This window comes from Phyllobates terribilis, unplaced genomic scaffold (genome assembly GCF_046119375.1).
Source record: "Phyllobates terribilis strain yellow unplaced genomic scaffold, ASM4611937v1 Scaffold_4__5_contigs__length_816908805, whole genome shotgun sequence".
NCBI lineage: Eukaryota > Metazoa > Chordata > Amphibia > Anura > Dendrobatidae > Phyllobates > Phyllobates terribilis.
The window spans coordinates 744,068,804-744,094,646 of NW_027362764.1; the positions used below are offsets into that span (position 1 = coordinate 744,068,804).

A 25,843-nucleotide genomic window follows, 5' to 3' on the forward strand; every position below is an offset into this window, starting at 1 on the left:
TGCCCTATTGCAGTCTGTCCCCCCCCCCATATAATGCCCCATTGCAGGCTGTTCTTCCCCCTATAATACCCCATTTCAGGCTGTCCCCCCCCTATAATGCCTCATGCAGTCGGTTCTCCCCTCCTATAATGCCCCATTGCAGGCTGCCCCCCTCATATAATGCCCCATGCAATCTGTTCTCCCCCCATATAATGCCCTATTGCAGTCTCTTCTCCCCCCATATAATGCCCCATTGCAGTCTGCTCCCCCCCCCCTATAATGCCCCATTGCTGGCTGTCCCCCCCCCATATAATGCCCTATTTCAGTCTGTTCTCCCCCCATATAATGACCCATTACAGTCTGTTCTCCCCCCTATAATGCCCTATTAGAGTCTGCTCTCCACTCCCCCTACAATGCCCCATTGCAGGCTGTTCCCCCCATATAATGCCCCATGCAGTCTGTTCTCCCCTCCAATATAATGCCCCATTGCAGTCTGTTCTCCCCCCAATATAATGCCCCATTGCAGTCTGTTCTCCCCCCCTATAATGCCCTATTGCAGGCTGTTCCCCCCCTATAACGCCCCATGCAGGCTGTTCCCCCCTTCTATAATGCCTCATGCAGTCTGTTCTCCCCCCCATATAATGCCCCATTGCAGTCTGTTCTCCCCCCCTATAATGCCCCATTGCAGGCTGTTCTCCCCCATATAATGCCCCATGCAGTCTGTTCTCCCCCCCATATAATGCCCGATTGCAGTCTGTTCTCCCCCCCCCATATAATGCCCCATGCAGTCTGTTCTCCCCCCCATATAATGCCCGATTGCAGTCTGTTCTCCCCCCAATATAATGCCCCATTGCAGTCTGTTCTCCCCCCCTATAATGCCCTATTGCAGGCTGTTCCCCCCCTATAACGCCCCATGCAGGCTGTTCCCTCCCTCTATAATGCCTCATGCAGTCTGTTCTCCCCCCCATATAATGCCCCATTGCAGTCTGTTCTCCCCCCCTATAATGCCCCATTGCAGGCTGTTCTCCCCCATATAATGCCCCATGCAGTCTGTTCTCCCCCCCATATAATGCCCGATTGCAGTCTGTCCCCCCCCATATAATGCCCCATGCAGTCTGTTCTCCCCCCCATATAATGCCCGATTGCAGTCTGTTCTCCCCCCCTCATATAATGCCCCATGCAGTCTGTTCTCCCCCCCATATAATGCCCGATTGCAGTCTGTCCCCCCCCATATAATGCCCCATTGCAGTCTGTTCTCCCCCCCTATAATGCCCCATTGCAGTCTGTTCTCCCCCCCATATAATGCCCCATTGCAGTCTGTTCTCCCTCCCTATAATGCCCCATTGCAGTCTGTTCTCCCCCCCATATAATGCCCCATGCAGGCTGTTCTTTCCCCCTATAATGCCCCATGCAGGCTGTTCTCCCCCTCTATAATGCCCCATTGCAGGCTGTTCCCTCCCCTATAGTGCCTCATGCAGGCAGTTCCCCCCCCTATAATGCCCCATTGCAGGCTGTCCCCCCCTATAATGCCTCATGCAGGCTGTCCCCCCCCCTATAATGCCCCATTGCAGGCTGCCCCCCCCCATATAATCCCCATGCAGTCTGTTCTCCCCCCCTATAATGCCCTATTGCAGTTTGTTCTCCCCCCCCCATATAATGCCCCATTGCAGTCTGCCCCCCCCCTATAATGCCCCATTGCAGTCTGTTCTCCCCCCTATAATGCCCCATTGCAGGCTGTTTCCCCCCTATAATGCCCGATTGCAGTCTGCCCCCCCATATAATGACCCATTGCAGTCTGTTCTCCCCCCAATATAATGCACCATTGCAGTCTGTTCTCCCTCCCCCCTATAATGCCCCATTGCGGGCTGTCCCCCCCCCATAATGCCCCGTGCAGGCTGTTTTTTCCCCCTATAATGCCCCATGCAGGCTGTTCTCCCCCTCTATAATGCCCCATTGCAAGCTGTTCCCTCCCCTATAGTGCCTCATGCAGGCAGTCCCCCCCCCCTATAATGCCCCATTGCAGGCTGTCCCCCCCTATAATGCCTCATGCAGGCTGTCGTCGTCCCCCTATAATGCCCCATTGCAGGCTGCCCCCCATATAATCCCCATGCAGTCTGTTCTCCCCCCCTATAATGCCCTATTGCAGTTTGTTCTCCCCCCCATATAATGCCCCATTGCAGACTGTCCCCCCCCCTATAATGCCCCATTGCAGGCAGTTCTCCCCCCCTATAATGCCCCATTGCAGGCTGTTCTCCCCCCTATAATGCCCTATTGCAGTCTGTTCTCCCCCCTATAATGCCCCATTGCAGTCTGCCCCCCCCCCTATAATGCCCCATTGCAGACTGTCCCCCCCTATAATGCCCCATTGCAGTCTGTTCTCCCCCTATAATGCCCCATTGCAGTCTGCCCCCCCTATAATGCCCCATTGCAGTCTGCCCCCCCCCCTATAATGCCCCATTGCAGACTGTCCCCCCCCTATAATGCCCCATTGCAGGCAGTTCTCCCCCCCTATAATGCCCCATTGCAGGCTGTTCTCCCCCTTGCAATGCCCCATTGCAGGCTGCCCCCCCCTATAATGCCCCATTGCAGGCTGTTCTCCCCTCCTTATAATGTCCCATTGCAGGCTATTCCCCCCCCTATAATGCCCCATTGCAGTCTGTTCTCCCCCCCCCTATAATGCCCCATTGCAGTCTGTTCTCCCCCCCTATAATGCCCCATTGCTGTCTGTTCTCCCCCCTATAATGCCCCATTGCAGTCTGCCCCCCCTATAATGCCCCATTGCAGTCTGCCCCCCCCTATAATGCCCCATTGCAGACTGTCCCCCCCCTATAATGCCCCATTGCAGGCAGTTCTCCCCCCCTATAATGCCCCATTGCAGTCTGTTCTCCCCCCTATAATGCCCCATTGCAGTCTGTCCCCCCCCCCCTATAATGCCCCATTGCAGTCTGTTCTCCCCCCCTATAATGCCCCATTGCTGTCTGTTCTCCCCCCTATAATGCCCCATTGCAGTCTGCCCCCCCCCTATAATGCCCCATTGCAGTCTGCCCCCCCCCTATAATGCCCCATTGCAGACTGTCCCCCCCCCCTATAATGCCCCATTGCAGGCAGTTCTCCCCCCCTATAATGCCCCATTGCAGGCTGTTCTCCCCCCTATAATGCACCATTGCAGGCTGCCCCCCCCCCATAATGCCCCATTGCAGGCTGTTCTCCCCTCCTTATAATGTCCCATTGCAGGCTATTCCCCCCCCTATAATGCCTCATGCAGTCTGTTTTCCCCCCCATAAAATGCCTTATTGCAAGTCTGTTCTCCCCCCCATATAATGCCCCATTGCAGTCTGCTCTCCCCCCCTATAATGCCCCATTGCTGGCTGTCCCCCCCCCATATAATGCCCTATTGCAGTCTGTTCTCCTCCCCATATAATGCCCCATTGCAGTCTGTTCTCCCCCCCTATAATGCCCTATTACAGTCTGTTCTCCACTCCCCCTACAATGCCCCATTGCAGGCTGTCCCCCCCCATATAATGCCCCATGCAGTCTGCTCTCCCCTCCAATATAATGCCCCATTGCAGTCTGTTCTCCCCACAATATAATGCCCCATTGCAGGCTGTTCTCCCCCCTCTATAATGCCTCATGCAGTCTGTTCTCCCCCCCATATAATGCCCCATTGCAGTCTGTTCTCCCCCCTATAATGCCCCATTGCAGTCTGTTCTCTCCCCCCTTATAATGCCCCATTGCAGTCTGTTCTCCCTCCCATATAATGCCCTATTGCAGTCTGTTCTCTCCTCCATATAATGCCCCATTGCAGTCTGTTCTCCCCACCCCTATAATGCCCCATTGCAGTCTGTTCTCTCCCCCTATAATGCCCCATTGCAGTCTGTTCTCCCTCCCTATAATGCCCTATTGCAGTCTGTTCTCTCCTCCATATAATGCCCCATTGCAGTCTGTTCTCCCCACCCCTATAATGCCCCATTGCAGGCTATCCCCCCCCCCCTATAATGCCCCATTGCAGTCTGTTCTCCCCACCCCTATAATGCCCCATTGCAGTCTGTTCTCCCCACCCCTATAATGCCCCATTGCAGTCTGTTCTCCCCACCCCTATAATGCCCTATTGCAGTCTGTTCTCTCCTCCATATAATGCCCCATTGCAGTCTGTTCTCCCTCCCTATAATGCCCCATTGCAGGCTATTCCCCCCCCTATAATGCCCCATTGCAGGCTGTTCTCCCTCCCTATAATGCCCCATTGCAGGCTATTCCCCCCCCTATAATGCCCCATTGCAGGCTGTTCTCCCTCCCTATAATGCCCCATTGCAGGCTATTCCCCCCCCTATAATGCCCCATTGCAGGCTGTTCTCCCTCCCTATAATGCCCCATTGCAGGCTATTCCCCCCCCTATAATGCCCCATTGCAGGCTGTTCTCCCTCCCTATAATGCCCCATTGCAGGCTATTCCCCCCCCTATAATGCCCCATTGCAGGCTGTTCTCCCCTCACTCACCTCACTTCTCATCACCTGCTGCCGCTACTCCAGACTCCTCAGCGTCACCGGCGTCTTGCAGCTCTGCGCTGTGACTGGTCAGGAGAGGGTGCTGTGGAAAGACGTCATCGCACCCGCTGACCTGAGACGTCACAGTCAGAGGACACGAGAAAATGAAAGGATTCATCCAGTCAGTTCAGCGCTCCCAGGAGACAGGCACCAGGCAGAGGTATTAAAAGTCTTCAGAAATTTACTTAGATAAAAATCATCATAAAAAAAGATACATAGAACAGTCAGAGGACACGGAAGAGACCGGAGCTGCTTCGGATGCGCGGGGAGAGGTAAGTATTGTGCCGCCGGCTGCCGGGACCCTGAGCAAGCGGGGGGGGGTGGAGTATGTGGCAGGCGCTGGCACCGCTCTCCTCGCGCCGGGGTGCCCGACGGCGAGTGGGCCCGCCGCCTGCTCAGGGCCCCGGCACTTGCCTGGGTGCACCGGGTGCTGACGCCGGCCCTGTACATACAGAATAGTCATCCCCAGGACCATAGAGAATAGATACCCGGCTAAATTTGGGCCTACATCCCTTCTAATTGTATGGTATGAATCTGTACAGTGTCTACACAGTCCTCTTTAATAGTGTTGTCCAAGGGGTTTTCTGGTTTAGAAATCTCATTTTTATACTGACTGTGATGGATCCCTTTGAAGAAAGAATACAATGAGTGTGCCCCTTTGAATTACTCAGCTTATTGATTTCATGATTCACCATGTAATACTTCATTCAGCCTGTGGAGGCACTGCAGGGAAATGTAACACTTGCTGATAGGTCCTCACATATTACTGCTGGTTGCTGAGGCAGGCTGAACAAATGACATGTGCTTATTTTTGGGCCTTTACTAAAATAAAGCCATTATAAAAAGCAAACAACCCATGTAAATCATAAAACAACCCTAAGCTTGTCTGATTAAAAGGAGTGTTGAGGTGATAATAATGCTGAAAAACTCAAGATGTTGACTATGTATATATGGTAGCCACTAATTAAAATTGGGTTCACTATAGTTGAACGAATTAGGGGTGTGTTCACACTGAGGTTTTTTTCCTAAGGTTTCGGAGCAGAAATTCTCCAAGTATAAGTAAACTGAGTCTTTTTGCTGAGTTTTCAGAGCTGAAACTGGCAAAGCCTTCTAGATGCCGGTACGGCCACCAAGTTTTTGCAGGCAACTACTCTTCAAGAAAAAGCTAGCGCTTTTTTTTCATGCAGCGGCTCCACCGAGCTTCTCCCGTTGATCTCACAACAACTAATATCTTCTCTAAGATCTTCATTAAGAGAGTGGGCGGCTACTGAAGAATGAGCATGTTAATTCTTTTAACTGCTCCAGGGTTTCCAGACCTTGAAGCAGATAAAAGAAGCAGCAAAATCCTGAAGATCTACACAGCAATGCCTTTTTTACATTGCTGTGCAGTATGTCCTTTATTTTAGGTGCTTTTTCGGCACTCTTTCAGGCTGATTCTATATGTCATTTGCATAAAAAGACGCCGTGTCCACATACCCATCTTTTTCAGGTAGATTCCACTGCATAAACCACCTGAAAAGCCTGAACATATGAACAGCAATATAGTTTTTCCATAGACATGCATATGTACATTTTTCTGAATGGTGTTTGAAAGGTTTTCAGGTGGTTTTCACAGCGGAAGTCGCTTGAATAAGAAGCTGTATGCACATACCCAAAAAGCCACACAAAAGACAAAAAACTCTTCTGCTTGAAAAGTCAGGTTCGCCTGAGTTTAAAAGACGCTGTGTGCACATAGTCATCTGAGTGGAAACTTCAAGTTCTTCAAGAACTTAGAGTTTTTGAGGAGGATTTGGAGAGTTTCCTCTCAGTTTCAGTGCATGTACCCACTGAAGCGTCTTTGAAGAGGTTTTGAAGGGTTTAGAGAGGCTTTTTTCACCAAGTTTCTTTTTCAAAATCTTTTCGGGGGGAAAAAAATAACCTAAAAATAGCTCCTTATATGAACAGGAAAATGGATTTCCCATAGGAATGAATTGAAAGGGAATGCGCACAGGACATCTTTTTCGGGAGAATTCCACCCAAAAACCTCCTGAAAAAAAAATAAACATAATGCACAGCAATGTAAAAACGACATTGCTGTGCACATATTCAGCCTTTTGATACTTCTTTTAACCATTTCATGGTTCGGAAATTGTGAATTGGTTAAAATAAGTAAGATGTTCTTTCTTCAGGTGGTTTCGTTTGGAAGCCACCCACTTTTAATAGTTGAAAATATAGGGAAAAGATGCTGTTAGCAGAACAGCCACTGAAGACAACAGCATAACCAACAGCGAAGAGCGGCTTCGGAAGTAAGGTGTCATGTGTACATACCCTAAATCAGTTTTTGAGGATTTTGAAATGGATCTGCACAAAATAATCTCCTAAAAATTTTTTTTGTGAATGTAGCCTGAGTGTTCAGTTTCCCTGCAGCACCTCCACAGGGGAAATGAAGTATTACACATCGCTCATTCAAATTAATGGGTTGTGTGTGTGTAATACAGGACAGGAAAGGTCCTCCAGAACTGGAGACGCTCTTTTGTAACTGTTCTCCACTCTTCCCAAGAGATCTGGATCTAAACAGCCATCCCTTCTCCATTTCTAATCTGCTGATGACTCATGTATCATTACAACATTATAACAAGACTTGTACATTACTGCACACAGAGCCGGTCCCTTCTCCTCGCGATCTCAATGTGAGAGATATCGGTACACACAGTTTCAGAGCTTACTGGACACGATTCGCTCCAGATATCGTCATGTATAGACTGACATGGACGCCCCGCACTGGTGGTAGCACTCAGGAGGTAAATTTCTTTTTTACTCTAAAATAATTTTTGGTGATTTGTTCTGAGAGCACACTCAGTCCTTGTAAATCATATACATATATAAATTTATATATATACATATATCTATCTTTTCTCCTTTTTCCCCAATGTTAGAAGGAGCTGGTTGCTCTTCCTTTCTGTAGAGATCGGGCACTTTTCTTCTGTCGCCTCTAGAGTCTTGAATATAGTCGGTCGGCCCTTGGCCTGAAATTGGCTGGTGTAAATGGCTTATATCCGATTGGAAAATTGGTGTTTGCTTTCTGATCTGTGTATTATTTAATTGGTTTCTAATTTTATTTTCCTCTTTAAAGGGGATGTCCACATTTGAGGACTTTTTTTTACTTAAATGCATGTATTTTTGACTAAAATTCATTTTTGTATTTGGGTTTAATTAAAAATTTTGCATTGTTTGCCTTCTACAGCCTTTGTGATGCAACATCTAATGCAGGCTGTAGAATAAATAAACTGAGGATCCGTCAATGAGCTCATTCTGACTGTCCAATGGGAATGTTTGTAACTCTTTGAGCTCCTCCCAGCTGATTTATGACCACAGATCAGGATTCAGAAGGAATTAGATAAGCTAGAAGAATGGGAAGTAACTGATAGAATGGTATTTAACAGGGAAAAATGCAAGATTGTTTATCTGGGCAAGAAAAACGAAAATGATATCTACAGAATGGGAGGAAAAGAACTAAGCAACAGCACGTGTGAAAAAGACTTGGGTATACTAATAGATCACAGACTGCACATGAGTCAACAGTGTGATGCAGCAGCAAAAAAAGGCAAACACAGTTCTGGGATGTATTAAGAGTTGCATAGAGTTTAGATCACGTGAGGTAATTATTCCCCTCTACTCCTCCTTGGTCAGACCTCATCTGGAATACTGTGTCCAGTTCTGGGCACCACATTTTAAAAAAAGACATAAAAAAACTGGAGCAATTTCAGAGAAGAGCGACCAGGATGGTGAGTGGACTGCAAACTATGTCCTACGAAGAACTGGTAAAGGATCTGGGAATGTTTAGCTTGCAAAAAAGAAGACTGAGAGGAGACTTAATAGCTGTCTACAAATATCGGAAGAGATGTCACAGTGTAGAGGGATCATCCTTATTCTCATTTGCACATGGAAACACGAGAAGCAATGAAATGAAACTGAAAGGGAGAAGATACAGATTAGATATTAGAAGAAACTTTTTGACAGTGAAGGTAATCACTGAGTGGAACAGGCGGCCACGAGAGGTGGTGAGTTCTCCTTCAATGGACAGAGGCTGGACAGACATCTGTCTGAGATGATCTAGTGAATCCAGCATTGAGCAGGGGGTTGGACACAATGACCCTGGAGGTCCCCTCCAACTCTACCATTCTATGATTCTATGATCACATCATTACATGTGCAGAAAACAAAGAGCCTGAAAGAGCCAAACAGTGCAAAATTTTTAATGAAATCCAATTGCAAAAATTTGTTTTAGCCCCAAACACATGCATTTAAGCAAACAATAAAGAATATTCCCATAGGTGGACAACCCCTCTAAATAAAGAAAATATGAACATTTTTGACATTTCCAACCAATGGGAAGCCAGTTTTATTCATTCTCACCAACTCTTTCCACAGGCTCTTGTAAAGGGAGACATCTCCTCCTATCTGATGGATGGTCTAACTCACAGCACAGAATATGAAGTCACCCTTTCCGCCATATTTGCTGATGAAACAGAAAGTGATTCCCTATCGGCTTTGGCCACAACTTGTAAGAAATCGCTTCTTCAGTAAATGAAAAAGTCTTAATTCAGTAATTAGAAATTGCCTAATATGTTCTTTATGATGGGCGGAAGGTAATGAAGTCATAGATGTAAGAGTAGGGCAGATGTTGGGGACAAAAAAGTCCCATGGTTCCCCTGAGTGTCCTATTCTACTGACAGAGTCCTAGTGACTTCCTTGCTCCTTGTTCTTGTAGTCAGGGCCAAAAAGAGGTCTATAGAAGGTCTTTTGCTGGTAATTGTAATGGTAGGAAAATCCTAGGTCAGGGCAACTAAGCTAAGGTGGCTACATACAGTACATAATGAAAATCATAAATTATAATGCTATATTACTGCACTAAGTGCCTTATAGTGCCGAAATAATTTAACCATACCGCCCTTAAGGAAGGGGGGGTCACCAGGTCAAGAGTGGACATTTTTTGCTCTTATTGTAATCCATCTGTTCCCCTGAGTATTCCACTTTTTGTATTTCTTAAATCCCCCATACGATTCCAGAGATATGGACCTTTAAATTATGAACTATTTTATCTGGTCTTTAACAAGGGGGCGTGTCTCACAGAATTCTCTGGGGGCGTGTCCGGCATTATTACCATGTGAGTAGTGCTCCTTGGTAAAGAACATGAGTAAATAAAGAGGCCCATATCTCTGGAACCGTATGGCGATTTTTTTTAAAAACAAAAATCTTAATACTCAGGGGAACAGTGGGATTAAAATAACAATAAAAACTGGCCACTTTTGACCTGGTGACAGGTCCTCCTTAAAGGATGCTATGATCCTAGAAAACAGAATACCGGTCCTTAGGATAGTTTATCAATATCAAATCATTGGGGATCTGAATCTTGGCACCGCCACTTACAATTTAATTGACGCACCTGATTTATTATTGCATTTGGATATTTTCTTGTCTACTTTTTGGTGTTTTGCCTGTTTTCATTTGCGCCTTGTTCTTTAAATTTGCACTTTTTTTTAAGTCTATTTTATATGCATTAGCCTTTTTATTTTATGATCGTTATTGTGCCTGGGGTTTGATGTTTCCAGATATTTTGGACAGTTTCCTCAATTGTGCATCCCCCCCTCCCATGGAATGATTTTATGTACACCTGATATTTTTTCCCTCAAATATTCTATCATTTTAGCGGGACTTGCTACTTTATTTACTCTCAAAAGAGACTTTTTGATTTTGTGCAAAATGTATGAACCACGTACGCATTTTAAAGAAGTTTCTGTGAAAAACTCAATAAATGTCGAAACACACAGAAAAAGAAAAATATCTTAAAAAACACAATCAGGTCCTCTTTCATTGTTTACCTGGCACAGAGCCACACTCACTTCAATAAGAATGAGTGGTCTATTGTCTTAGCAGATCGGCGAAGATCCAGTTATCAAAACCCCAAAGATCCGAGAGCAATGGCCTCTTCTGAGGATAGGAAATTAATTTTGTAGAATCAGAGAACTTTTTAAAGGAAACGTGTAACCAAGTCAAAAGTGGCCATTTTTTACTCTTATTTTATTTCCGCTGCTCCTCTGACTATTTTGTTTTTTGTTTTTCTTAAATCCGCCATACGGTTCCAGAGATATGGGTCTCTTTATTTAGCGCTAATTTTTTTGGTCTTTACACGGGGGCGGTGCTTACGGGTAATTAAAACACGCCTCCAGAAAACCACAGTGAGCCACGCCCCCTTAGAAAGACCGTAAAAAATTACACTAAATAAAAAGTCCCGTATCTCTGGAACCGTATGGTGGATTTATAAAAAACAAAAAACTGTATACTCAGGGGAGCAGTGGGAGTAAAATAAGAGCAAAAACTGGACACTCATGACCTAATGACAGGTCCTCCTTAAAGACCATGTCATACAGTGATCACATAATAGAACCATGCAAAATAAAGACATAATAGTCCCATATTTGTATTTACTACTCAACATATACGGATGTATACAAATATCACATTTGCTTCTACTTTCAGTGACGAGAACTACAACTACTCCAACTACCGCAAGACCTACAACACCAGGTATGTGGAATTTACTGATTATTACAGGTTTTTTTTGCTAATCCTGTAAACTTCTGCCTTTCATTGTGAAAAGAAATCTAAAATTTGAATAGGTTAATTCCACGTTATGTGATTAGATGGGGCTCCATGTATGAAATAGGTGATCAATGCATATCAGAAGGCAGCGTTAAATAACTGGTGTAGTATAGTATTTTATAAGGTTTTATGTAACTAAAGCCGAATCACCGATTTAATGGAAATTTTTTAAATATTTTGTGATTTCAAAATCACTGGTTGCTGTCAATGAATGGAAACCTTCTCGCTGAAATCCACAGACTGAGCTAGATCCGTAGCAGTGTAAATCTTCTGACCTGAAAGTTGACTCAGTATTTGATCATATGCACATATTGAGCAGGTTTTTCTGCAGCAAAAAAAACAAGTGTTGGCTGAAAAAACGCTGCATAAAGTACTCACGTTTTTGTATGAGTTTTTAATGCTTTTTAACTTGCGATGTTTTCCCATTCGTTTGCAAAAAACGGTTAAAGAATTGACGTGCTGCAGATTTGAAAAATCAAATTTCATGGAAAAAAAAAATTCAGCAAAAACACAGCGTGTGAACAAGCCCTTTCAGTGGAGGGTAACATTTCTGAATTTTACTGTATATGTTGATCTGGGTTCCTTATCTGTTTATTTAGCATTATAAGCTTTAATATTGTTTAAAGGGGTTATCCAGGACTATTTTTTTTTACAATGGGCTCAAGAACTAACTGTTGTGCCCGGCGCTGATCTCTGACGGTCACGACAGCCCCTGCCTGCGATTGAGCGGCTTCCGCTGATGTCAACTCAACAGAACAGCGGCTTCTTTTCCACTCTGCTCCGTTGACGGGGTGTGACTGCCGATGTCATGCTGATTGACATCCAGCTCCCTGCTGCCCAACTGCGGGGAGCCAACAGTCAATCAGCATGACGTCAGCAGTCACACCTCATCAACAGAGCAGAGCAAAAGAAGAAGAGCTGCTCTGTTGAAGTGGAGCAGCTGAATCCGCGGGAGGAGTGGTCAGTGACAGCTGGTAGTTGCCTCTGGTTGTAACTACCTGCCTGTTAGTTTTTAAACCCATAGTAAAAAAATATAATAGTCTTGGATAACCCCTTTAATAGTCTCCAGACAGATTGCTATAAAATATATTCAGTATAATAGTCAAGGGTATAACTATTATAGTTGCAAAGGTTGTAATCGCACCTGAGCCTTGAAGCCTAGGAGAACCCAAAAGGTTCCTTTGGGCCATATAAAAAGATCAGTACCACTAAAGAACCATGATAGTTGGGGGCACTTTGGAGATTTTGCATTGGGGCCCAGGATTTTCATGTCACACTATACAGGTAGTTATACGTTATTATCTTTACAGTGGTCCGCTTAGGTATCAGAAACCTTCTAGTAGACGATGAGACCACATCCAGCCTACGCGTCTCGTGGCTGATGACAGATGCCAATATTCGCCAATATCTTGTATCCTACGTCACGGCATATGGAGATCGGGAAGAAGTGGTAAGATGCGCATTTGCCCCTTATTCTTTTAATTTACACCTTTTTTAAAGTCTATTTTATTTATTCGCCCGGTTTGTGTTTTTTCATGTTCATCATTGTAGGCAAAGTTTGGGGCTTCAAGATGTTTCCGGACAAGTCATCAATTTTAACTTTTTTTTTTAAAAAAAGGTCACAAAATTTTTGCACACATTTTCAGACGTTTTAACGGAACATGCAGCTTTTTTCTCTAAAAAGTCACATAAATGGTTAAAGACAGAAGTAAAAATTTTTCTTTATTAATGATCATTGCTTGTGTCTTATAGAGCTCGTCCTGAGTAGACAAGTCATAAGTGCGTACCTTCATAAAAGGTGTAATTCACTCATTACCTTCTATTCTCCAGAGTGGTGAGCCACTACAAAGAAGGGTTCCTTCCCACGTAGGCCCAATTATTTTAATGGTCACCATGTAATACCACATTTCCTCTGTAGTGGCCACTGTAGGAAAAAGGTGCAGTTACTTGCAGCTTCAGGCTTTACCTGACTTTTCAACCAATCACCGTACACGCTTCTTGCTTGGTCCCAACTAGAGTTTGTGTGAATCGATTTGCAGAAACCCAACCCATCAGCTACGTCAGTTATTTGTGGCCACTAGACTGGTGCCTAGAGAACCGCCAGCTACCTCCCAAAATCCGAGGTTCCTCTTTTGATTAGCCGGACTGGTGCAAAATCAAATGAGCATCATGCCACAACGAGGATGTCGCGCCAGGCTGGCTAATCAAAAGAGGAGCCACGGATGCCAGGAGGTAAGAGGCAGTTCTCAGGGTTCCAGTCCAGTGACCACATACTACCAGTATCAGACTGAAGAACATTGGGCCCACCAGAGGATTTGATTCTGAGGGCCCACCTTTCTCCCCTACTCAAGAGCCCCATAGCAGCTGCAAGGTTTGCGCTATGAACTCTCCAGAAGGAGAAGCCAGGGCCCACCGGTTCTCTGGTGGGCCAATCCAACCTTGCATACTACTACCGTGGCCTCGGACCAGGTCCTGTGAATCGATTCGCACCAACTCTAGAACCAAATTACTGATGGAATCCTACAAGTATTTAGTCCATTTTCAAATAGAAAACACCTTTCAACGAAGTTGCGAAACATAGGTGAAGTTTGGATCAGGAACATTTCTTCTCGTCTTTAGCTACGCAGAGCCTATACGATATGTGTGCCTTATGCTATATACATTGATTTTTTGTTGTATTTGTAACTTCATGTCTCGTCTTCTGCAGAAAGTCGTATCCGGAAGGGAAAACGAAGTTGTGCTGGAGTCGTTGTTGTCTGACACTGAATATAAAGTCACGGTCACCCCTGTGTATTTCAGTGGAGAAGGGATTGCCATGTCATCGTCTGGGAAAACGTGTATGTTGTAGTATTTAGAATTATTACGGTACTTTATGCCTTTTATATATATATTTATACAGTCTATCAAAGACAATCCGAAGGGAACAGTGAGGAGGTTGAAGGGCAGGTCTGTCTGAGGTCCTTAGCTGGAAATAACAGCGTCCTTATTTTGTAAAGTCATAGCACCCGTCCATGCCCCGGACATGTAGAACAGGAGAGAGGAAAGCCATATAGCCAGTAGAAGGAGATGGACGTCCCATGGATTACCTGAGGATTAAGTTATACCCCGACTACATCAGTTGCGATGTCCACCGCCTCGGTGAAGCTTTTGTGTTTCAGTTGTCAAGTGCTGAACTCCAGTAAAGTTGCCTACGGGTATGTGCAGACGATGTCTTCTTCAGGGGGATCTCACAACGAAACCCGCCTGAAAAAGCGCTCCCTAAATTCTCAAAAGAATGCACATAAGCCATTGCATGTAAAAACAACTTGCTGTTTTTTGTGCGTTTATTTACCGCTTGAAGTTTCCAAAGACGCCAAGTAACAAGTCCATTTTTCAGGTGTCTTCCCTTCTGAAGATGCTCTAGACTTAACAATACAAGTCAATGGGATGGCTCGACACACATCCAAAAGATGTCCAGACATATTTTTGAGCGTTTTGACAGACTTCTGTCTTGAAAAATTGCCATTGGTTTTTTTTCATTGTTGAATGGAGTTTAAAAAAGTATTCGGAAAATGTCAATAAAAAAAAAGACGCCCCAAAAAGGTTGGAAAAATCCTCAAAAGAAAAAATGTTGGTGGTCAACAAATGGCGAAAAAGTACTCAGGAAACCCAAAAAAAAAACACTAAAAAAGATACCGTACTTCAGGCCCACCTTTCTCCCGCACTCAAGAGCCCCATAGCAGCTGTAAGGTTTGTGCTATGAACTCTCCTGAAGGAGAAGCCAGGGCCCACCGGAGGATTTTCCGGTTCTCTGATGGGCCAGTCCAACCCTGGGACACGCTAAGATAGTTGTCTGTAGGGTATTAAAGGAAATACCATTGCCCCAGGGTAACCCAATGATGAATACTTTGTCCCTGCAGTGCCGTTATCTGCTCCCCGGAATCTGCGAGTCTCCGATGAATGGTACAACAAGCTGAGGATAACATGGGACCCTCCACCTTCCCCGACATTGGGTTACAAGATTATATACAGGCCTACGAGCGGTAAGCTTTTCTTTTTTCTCTCTACTCATCCTCTAAGTGGAACGTCCAGAAGGGAACCCAGAATTTGTTCTCCTGGACCTGACTAGAGTCCCGTTACTCAATCAATGTTTTCCCGGCCACATTTTTCTCATCAGTTATATAACAGAAAGGTGCAAGAATCCAAAAAAAAAGGAAGAATTTTGCCTCCAAAGTTGGTTTAATATTCACTAAATAGAGCAATTCCATTGGGAATGAAGAAACGTTATGTGCACAGCGCTGCCGTCGCTGAACTCTGTAACAGATCCTTTATCCCGAAGCCAAGTCTTAGACACTTATATTTCACGTCCAAGTTATTCTACCAGGAAATTTATTTTGTGAAAAAAAAAAATCACTGTAAAGCTTTGAAAGTGTCTGGACGGCTCGGCGATGAGGCCGCGTTCTCCTAAGACACGTTCAAATATGCGGCTCGCCACAAGTATGTTAATGCTTCCAGATGGCACCAAGGGTAAATGTTTAAAGGGTGACGCTGACAGCGTAGTACAGTAATAGAGAAACGCTCTACAGCTAGATTATGATTAAAGGGGTGGTCTAATTTTCGGAGCAATTAAAAAAAAAAAAACATTTTTGTAATTGGGTGTCATTAAAAAAATTTCACTATTTGGCTTCTATAGGCTCTTTATTTCCTTGCAAATTCAACTTTGAAGTGGTCTGTGGTCATAAATCAGATGAGAGGAGCTCAGAAAAAGACAGACAAAAGAGTTACAAACTCCCCAACAAACCATTAATACGAGCTCACTGATTGATTCTCAGTTAACTCATTCTGCAGCCAGCCATAGACAGCGCAACACAGAGGCTACTAGAAGGCAAATAGTGCAAACATTTTTTAATGAAACCCAATTGCAAAAATATATAATTAGCTCCATGTACAAAAAAAAGTTGTCCTTAAAGGTGAAAAATCCCATTAATATTCACTTTTCATGTCTCTTTAAGATCTGTCATTCGGTATTAATCAGTGATCATTCATTATTACAGATCGCAATATTCTCATTACATAATCCAAATCCCCTGTTTAGCCATAAAGTTAATAAAATCGGTCACCAGGTTTTCGCTATCCCATCTGAGAGCAGCAAGATGTATGGGCACGTGATCCTGATTCCTGTGATGTGTCACTTACTGGGCTGCTTGCTGCAGTTTTGATAAAATCACAGTTTTAGCTGCTGCAGATCTACCAGTTCTCTGAATGCTGAGCTGCGTATAACCCCGCCCACACGACTGATTGGCTCAGTGTACACAGAAAGCTACCAATCAGTGGTGGGGGCGGGATTGGGCTACATGGCAGCAGGATTACTAGTCCCCTAGTGATAATCTCCTGCTGATAAAACTGTGATATCATCAAAACTACAACAAGCAGCCCAGTAAGTGATACATCGTTGGAATGAGTGTCTCTGCCTCTTCATTATACTGCTATCAAATTAGGTGGCGAAAATTTGGTGACAGATTCCCTTTTATCAGTTGGCAATTAATAATGAGGAATGGGTGCTGATTTCCAAGGAGTTGGCACTAATAGGCAAACGGGGTATTTGTATACTAGTTTCACACGTCCAACATTCACTGTACATACTGCGATGTCCGGAGAGTCCTCCCGAGGCAGACTCACCAACCTCATAAACATACAAGATGCTGATGTTGGGGTAAGGAGATCTGCGGCGGCCGGTCCAAACATTGTTATCATCAATCATATCTCAGGCTGCAAACTGAACTTTTGAAGCCTACCAATGACTGTACTGAAGGACCCAAGGTCTATCTAGATGAGTCTCCTGTTATTAGGGGACACTTAGATAATTTGGTCTGAAATGCAATACCACACACAACCTGTTTACAGGAGTGGCGCTGTTTTTAGTAGAAAGCAGCTATGTTTTCCTAATGCTCAGCCCCCAGACATGACATTTTTAGTGATGAGCGAGTATGTTCGGTCAACCCTTTCGGCGAGTATGCTTGGGCGAGTACCGAGTATCTTCCGCGTACTCGGTGATATGTTTGAATCAAGAAGCAAGCATTCCTCAGATGTATTAAAGCTGTCAAACAGTCGCAAATCATGCACCCGGGAGCGATTCAACCATATCACCGAGTACGCTGAAGATACTCGGTACTCACCCGAGCATACTCGCCGAAAAGGGTTAACCGAACTCTAATGACATTTTGTCCTCTGAGCAGCAGATTGGTGGTAATGAATATTAATATTTCACATAATAAATATTGAATATAAAACATTTGAAAAAAACGTATTAAAATGTCTTAAACTTAATTTTCTCCATATAGGACCCCCCTAGCACCTTATTACTATGCATGTGTACTTTGGATGAGATCCTATTTAGGAAAAAAAAAAATTGATTTTCGCGCCAATATATAAATATTTGCAGATCTGAAATTTCCAAGTGTTACATTTCCGTGCGCTGGGATCACACAGGCCACATGAATGGTGAATATTGTGCTTGGAATGGCCGTGCCAGGACTGTGGACGGTTTCTAAAATTAGGAGCCTGGTGTAAGTTATCCAAGGGTTTAGTGTATGTTGGCCCGGTGATAATTTGGGGTTCTGGACTTTATTTTCAGGAGTTGGCGCGGCTCTGGAGGCCTTCGTTGGAGATGATGTGAACACTATGCTCATTCTCAACCTTCACAGTGGGACTGAATATAACTTAAAGGTCCTTGCATCTTATTCCACGGGATTCAGCGAGCCTTTAAATGGAGTGGGCAAAACTTGTAAGAAAATCTTTTTTTACTCTTTAAGGTTATGCACACCTTCACATGAATTTAGTTAATTGTTTATTTGCTTTTTAAATGCAAAGTTAAGCTACTATCTAAGTAGTCTTCATTCATTTTTTTCTAGCATTGTGCTGCTGCAGAGTATCTGTAACTCCGTTATCTAGCCGAGTGCCTTTGCAAACGTTTTACAAATCCGTCAGAGCTCCTGCTTCTGATTTTGATGTCTTTCTCTTCTCTCCTCATCCCTCATCTCAGTGTTAGAGATAGCGAGGGACGGGGGTTATACGCAGATCTGCAGTGCTTAGAGGAAAGAAAGGATCTTGTCTTAGGTAATGGGGGTAGAAAAACTGGCTATAGACAAATAAGAAAGCTGTGCTGATACATGAAAGCAAGCGAAGGCAGCAGCACACTTGATACACACTAAACTCACATCCAGCCTATATTACTGGGAGAGGCACACGAGCCCACATCCAACCTATATTACTGGAAAAGACACAGAGTTCACATCCAGCCTATATTACTGGGAGAGACAAAGAGGTCACATCCAGCCTATATTACTGGGAGAGGCACACACAGATCACATCCAGCCTATATTACTGGGAGAGGCTCACAGAGCTCACATCCAGCCTATATTACTGGGAGAGGCACACAGAGCTTACATCCAGCCTATATTACAGGAAGAGACACAGACATAACATCTAGCCTATATTACTGGAAGAGACACAGAGCTCACATCAAGCCTATATTACTGGGAGAGGCACACAGAGCTTACATCCAGCCTATATTATTGGAAGAGACACAGAGATCACATCCAGCCTATATTACTAGAAGAGAAACAGAGCTCACATCCAGCCTATATTACTGGGAGAGGCACAGAGCTCACATCCAGCCTATATTACTGGGAGAGACAAAGACCTCACATCCAGCCTATATTACTGGGAGATACACATAGCTGACATCCAGCCTATATTACTGGGAGAGACAAAGACCTCACATCCAGCCTATATTACTGGGAGATACACATAGCTGACATCCAGCCTATATTACTGGGAGAGACACAGAGATCTCACATCCAGCCTATATTACTGGGAGAGACACAGAGCTCACATCCAGCCTATATTACTGGGAGAGACGCAGGGCTCACATCCAGCCTATATTACTGGGAGAGACGCATAAAGCTCACATCCAGCCTATATTCCTGGAACTATTTTTCCCATGTATTACATTATAATGCCTTCATATAGTGCTACCATTAAAGGTGAAATGACCAGCCAGGTGCAGGTAAAACTAACTAGACTTGTAGGATCAAATGATTGACAGGCCAGTTTATTTCAAAAAGTAGTCTTCCTCATGAGACAATTAATTCTCAGAAGGCAGCTCAGGCCATATATGTAAGGGTGATTTTTTTTTTCTTTTAATTTCTCTTTTAACCCCTTTATAAAGTCCTACTATTTTTTATCACTGTTCTAATCCTTTTAATGTCTATGATTACTTTACAGTGTACCTCGGAGTAACCAATCTGTACGCCTATCAAATTAAGATGACAAGTATCTGCTCCCAGTGGCAGCAGCAGAGACATGCAACGTCCTACAGAGTCATCATCGAGTCACTGAGAGGTATGTATGCCAAGCAGGGGCGTATATAGAAATCATGGGGTCCCATAGCAGAAGTTCTAATTTGGTTCCACACCCTACCCCCCAAAAAAATATATAATTGTCGGGGTCAAAGGAGAGAAGATCTCACAACTTTCCAGCCTTTATATAGTAATTTTCCTCCTGCTGAAGTCCTAGATTCTTTTTTCATTGCCCCCATAAAGTATGATGCAAACAAAAGTGCCCCCCCAAACATAGTATGATACCCGCATGGTGAATTCCTCCACATGCACAATATAATGACCCTACTGTACCCCACCTCAACACCCAAAGCAAAGTATGGTGACCCCAACACAGTATGATCCTCAACTATGACCCCACAAAGCTCTCCATGCACATTGATGAGCACTTACATACAGTATAATGGCCTGCACTAGCCCTCCAAACAGTATCATGGCCCCCACACAGTATGAGGGACCCCACACAAACCTTCACTCTGTATAATTTCTTGCATACAGTATAATGGACCCCCACAAATTATAATGGCCCCACATTGCCTTCCATATAGTATAATGCGCCCCCATAACCCTCCATATAATAAAATGAACTCCCCATGGTCCTCCATATAATAAAATGCTCTCCCCATGGTCCTCCATGCAATATAATACACCCTATGGTCCTGCAAACAATATAATGCACCCCGTATGGTCCTTCATATAATATAATGCGCCCCCATGATCCTCCATACAGCATAATGCACCCCCATGGTCCTCCATAAAGTATAATGCACCCCCCCATGGTCCTCCATACAGTATAATGCACCCCCATGGTCCTCCATACAGTATAATGCACCCCCCATGGTCCTCTATACAAGTATAATGCACCCCCATAGGCCTCTATATAGTTTAATGTACCCTCATGGTCCTCCATACAATATAGTCCGCCCACCATGATCCTCCAGACAGTATAATGCACCCCCATGGTTCTCCACACAATATAATGTGCCCCCATGGTCCTCCATGCAGAATAATTCACTCACCCCATGGTCCTCCATACAATATATTGCACCACAATAGTCCTCCATACAGAATAATGCATTCCCACCTTGGTCCTGCACACAATATAATGCACCCCCATGGTCCTCCATACAGAATAATGCTTTCCCCCCTTGGTCCTGCACACAATATAATGCACCCCCCCTATACTGTATTATGGCCACCGGTCACTGATTTAAAAAAAATAAGCACAGTACTCACCTCTCCTGGTTCCACTCGATGCTGGAGTGTCCTCAGTGTGAGATGTGAAGCAACGGAAATCTCAGAGAAGCGGACGCCCTGTAATGACGTCATCGCGTCCACTGCTCTGACACGTCAGACGCCGAGGAAGAATAATGGGGACGGGATGCAAGCGTCTGCTAATGCTCCCTCCTCCATCATCATTGCTTGCACTGGGCCCCACCTCCGGCCGCCAGCACCCATCTCCCATCATTATTTCTCGGCATCTGACTTGTCAGAGCAGTGGGAGCGATGACATCATTACAGGGTGCCCGCTTCTCTGAGATGTCCGGCGCTCCACACCTCACACTGAGGACATTGATGCTCCCTTCTCCATCATCATTGCTTGCACTGTGCCCCCCCTCCGGCCGTCAGCACGAGAAATGATGATGGAGGAGGGAGCGTCAGCAGACCCTTCCACCCCCATCATTCGGTGTGGGCGGGTGGCCTGGTGCTAACGGGTGGAGGCGGAGCCCACTGCAGGGAGGGCCAGCCCCCTAGTGTACGGGCCCCATAGCAGTGGCATGGTCTGCCACTATTGGCGGTACGCCAGTGATTATTGCTAAGGGATGGTTCTTGATAGAGCTCATGCAGACTTCCGCGGACTGACCGCAGCTCTCCCGACCCGAGTGTGACAGATTCATGCATCTCTATGAGGCGGTCACGATCAGTTCAGGAGAGCTGTGGCCAATCTGAATGAGCCCTTAGTGAATATTATGAGGTGGAATTGAGTCCATTCACTAGTATCACTTGAGACACAATTAGGGGATCATATAAGTATAGGCACCTTCATCCCTGTGGAACCATTATCATTAGAATGCTGATGGATCTGTAGTTATTCCTGACAATATCCAGAGTACATGTTCATCAGATTAAACAATATAGAGACATTTTGGGGACGTTTTTGCATTTTTTTTAAACTTACATCCATTGAGCTAAACAGAATTTTGCTATTGGATTTAATTAAAGCCAAAAACCTGTCAAAAACTACTTACACATTGTTGTCTGCACAATCAGTTCACTGAGAACCCATCACTGAGCTTGAGTTTATAACTGTTTTATAAGTGCTTTACTGAGCTCCTCTGTGTTGATTTATGACCACATCAAAGTTCAGTTAAACTTTCATGATATCTGTGATCATAAATCAGCACAGAGGAGCCCAGAAAATGACAGAAGAAAACTTTCCCGTCAGAACAAACCCACTGACAGATTCTCATTTAACTTATTTTGCAGCCAGCGATGTGCAGTGAATCAGGGAGCCTGTAAAACCTAAATTGTGTAAAATACTTAGTGAAGCCCAATTGCAAAATGTATGTATGCAATTAAATAAAAAAATGTATCCAAAAATGTCCACATCCTTTAAACAGACTTCAGTGTTCTAGAACAAGCATGGCCAATTATAAAGACAGATGGAGGCGACATAAAATTCTACCTAAGTTTTTACAAATGTTTTTTTTTTCAGTCATCAAATTTTAGAAGTTGATCTTTCTCTAAAGTAAAAAAAAAACATCTTTGGAGGAGTAATGGACAATCTGTCCAAGATGTTCAGATTCGCCTGATCTGCTATTTTTCCAGTATCCCACCAACATTGGTTATAGTTCTGTAAACTTACTACTACAATAATATATTACATTCCTCTGGCGGCCACACATATCTGAAAATGGGGTGAAACAGTCCAGATACAGCTACTCATATCCAAGATATGCAGTGTCCTTAATAGAAGCTGACATTGGAGAGATGAATTAGCTGTAAGTAGGTGGGATATGTGGTTCTTCTGTTGGATGGAGTACTTGTTTTTAGGAAACATCGGGCATATTAATAATTTAGAATGGATTCCTATTTCATGCCCAATATGAGTATACCTGAAAAGAGATTAATGAAAAAACACAGCTAAATTAGAGACATATTATATAACATACCCCAAGAACATCCTAAGGATTAATGGACCCCTATGGATGTAGCCCTATCTTCTATTTTCACTCAGTGATAATGGTGTCTTATATAGTGCACAATTCATACTGTCATCTAGCGCACAAATAATGGTGCCCAATCAGTAAACGTTCCGTAGCTTTGGGTATTAATTGTGGAAAGGGGAAGAATGCTGTGGGTGGCCAGGCCACCAGGTCAAGATTTGCACCTTTGAGTAAGTTCAAGTGTTGTGCCCTGGTAACATTATTGTATTGTCCTGGATAAACCCCCAACCTCAGGATAGGTCATCATTGAGTTGTCATGGATAAAACCCGAAGCTCAGGATAGGACATCATCGAGTTGTCCTTGACAAACCCACAAGCTTAAGAAAGGTCATCATCATCAAGTTGTTCTGGACAAACCCCCAAGCATAGGATAGATCATCAATATGGGATTCATAGATGTTCAATTGTAAGGTCCCCATTAAACAGTAGAGTGGACTACAGCAAACCAGTTAGGATTTATCCAGGGACAATGGCATATGAACCATTATTGTCCATTAATTTTGCAGATCAGTAGGGTTTAAGAGCTTTGACCTGCCAATGATAAGTCATCAGTAAATTGCCCTCGACAAACTCCCAAGCTCAGTCATCAATGTGTTCTCCCGGACAAACCAACTTCAGGATAGGTCATCAACGTTTTGTCCTGGACAAACCCCCAATTTCAAGATAGGTCATCAATGTGTTGTCCTGGACAAACCCCCAACTTCAGAATGGGTCATGAATGTGTTGTCCCAGACAAACCCCCAACCTCAGGATAGGTCACCAACGTATAGTCCCGGAGAAACCTACAACCTCCGGATGAGTCATCAACGTGTTGTCCCGGACAAACCCCAACCTCAGAATGGGTCATTAATGTGTTATCCAGGACAAACCCACAACCTCAGGATAGATCATCAGCATATTGTCCCAGACAAATCTCCATCCTCTGGATAAGTCATCAACGTGTTGTCCCGGACAAACTCCCAACCTCAGAATAGGTCATCAACATGTTGTCCCGGCCAAACCCCAACCTCAGGATAGGTCATCAACATGTCCTGGCCAAACTCCAACCTCAGGATAGATCATCAGAGTGTTTTCCCAGCCAAACCCCAACCTCAGGATAGGTCATCAACATGTTGTCCTGGCCAAACTGAACCTCAGGATAGGTCATCAACATGTTGTCCTGGCCAAACCCCCAACCTTAGGATATGTCATCAAAGTTTTGTCCGGGGCAAACCCACAACCTTAGGATAGGTCATCAACGTGTTGGCCCAGACAAACCCCAACCTCAGAATGGATCATCAAGGTGTTGTAAAGGACAAACCCACAACCTCAGGATAGTTCATCAACGTATTGTCCTGGACAAACCCCCATCCTTAGGATAGGTCATCAATGTGTTGTCCTGGACAAACCCCCAACCTCAGGATAGGTCATCAACATGTTATCCTGGCTAAAACCTCAACCTTAGGATAGGTCATCAAAGTTTTGTCCTGGACAAACCTACAAGCTCCGGATGGGTCATTAACATGTTGTCCTGGACAAACCCTAACCTCAAGTTAGATCATCAATGTATATTGTCCCAGACAAACCCCCACCTCTGGATAGGTCATCAATGTGTTGTTCTGAACGAACTCCAACCTCAGAATGGGTCATCAATGTGTTGTCCAGGACAGACCCCCAACCTCAGGATAGCTCATCAACATATTGTCCCAGAAAAACCTCCAACCACTGGATAAGTCATCAACATGTTGTCCCGGACAAACCTACAACCTCAGGATGGGTCATCAACATGTTGTTCCGGACAAACCCCCTTCCTCAGGGTAGGTCATCAAAGAGTTGTCCTGGCCAAACCCCAACCTCAGGATAGATCATGAACATGTTGTCCCAGACAAACTCCCAACCTCTGGATAGGTCATCAACATGTTGTCCTGGACAAACCCCCAATCTTAGGATAGATCAAAAACGTGTTGTCCTGGACAAACACCCAAGCTTAGGATAGGTCATCAGTTTGTAACTCATTGAGATTCAACTGCAAGATCCTCATTAATCAGCAGAATGGACCACAGCAAACGAGTTAGGATTCATCCAGGGATAATGGCATGTGAACCGTTGTGGTCCATTTACTTTGCAGATCAGTAGGGTTTAAGGTGTATAACCTCCTCCTTTGAATGCTTATCCCAATGATAAATCATCAGAAGGTTGCCCTCAAGACACCCCCAACCTCAGGATAGGTCATCAACGATTTGTCCCGGACAAACCCCCCATCCTCAGGATAGGTCATCAACGTGTTGTCCAAGCCAAACCCCAACCTCAGGATAGGTCATCAACATGTTGTCCTGGCCAAACTCCAACCTCAGAAGTGGTCATCAACATGTTGACCTGGACAAACACCCAAGCTCAGGATAGGTCATCAACGTGTTGTTCCAAATAAACCCCCAACCTAAGGATAGGTCATCAATGTGTTGTCTCGAACAAACTCAAAAACTCAGGATAGGTCATCAATGTGTTGTCCTGGACAAACCCCCAAACTCGGAATAGGTCATCAATGAGTTTTCCAATGCAAATCTTTAAGGCCTTTGAACAGCAACCTAGAGGCTATAATCTATTTAAAGTAGAAAATAGTACACTTGCTGTACTTGCTAGGATCCAGGATTTTACCATCATATATTATATTTCTTAGCTATATTCGATTTCTATTGGTTGATATTGAAACTAATCAGCAAACTTTTCAATGTACTCTACCACTAAGAGCTCATCTGAAGTCCAAAAATGCTATTTCCTTTCCTGTGAACTAGTACATTGATTTTTCACCAGCCCTGCCTATGTATTTTGAAATTGATATTCTTTTTTAAGCAAGGGTAGTTTATAGAAAATAGGGTCCTGTGCAAGAACCACTTGAATAGGGTTGAGCTCTAATACTGGCAAAGCCAGCATTATTTCTTGAAGAAAAAAAATACCTTTTTTTCTAGTTTTATAAAACGCGAGCACCTGACTAAGCCTTTTAAAAATCTATACCCTGACTCTAACCTACCTGGGTCAGCACTAGCAGAATGTGATATTATCTCCCTCCTGGAGCAGGTCTGAGTGTAAAACATCTTAA

General features: G+C 44.3%; 1 protein-coding gene across 2 annotated transcripts in view; it reads left to right on the forward strand.

Annotated features, from left to right (window-relative positions):
• COL14A1 (collagen type XIV alpha 1 chain) overlaps positions 1–25,843 on the forward strand; it is a 202,448-nt gene that overhangs the window by 112,655 nt on the left and 63,950 nt on the right. For both annotated transcript variants that reach the window (XM_073679829.1, XM_073679830.1), the window contains exons 16-23: positions 7,161–7,300; positions 8,931–9,063; positions 11,040–11,087; positions 12,473–12,612; positions 13,870–13,999; positions 15,062–15,184; positions 17,776–17,925; positions 19,428–19,544. In XM_073679829.1, the coding sequence (XP_073535930.1) occupies positions 7,161–7,300; positions 8,931–9,063; positions 11,040–11,087; positions 12,473–12,612; positions 13,870–13,999; positions 15,062–15,184; positions 17,776–17,925; positions 19,428–19,544 (981 nt within the window). The remainder of the gene's footprint in view (positions 1–7,160; positions 7,301–8,930; positions 9,064–11,039; positions 11,088–12,472; positions 12,613–13,869; positions 14,000–15,061; positions 15,185–17,775; positions 17,926–19,427; positions 19,545–25,843) is intronic.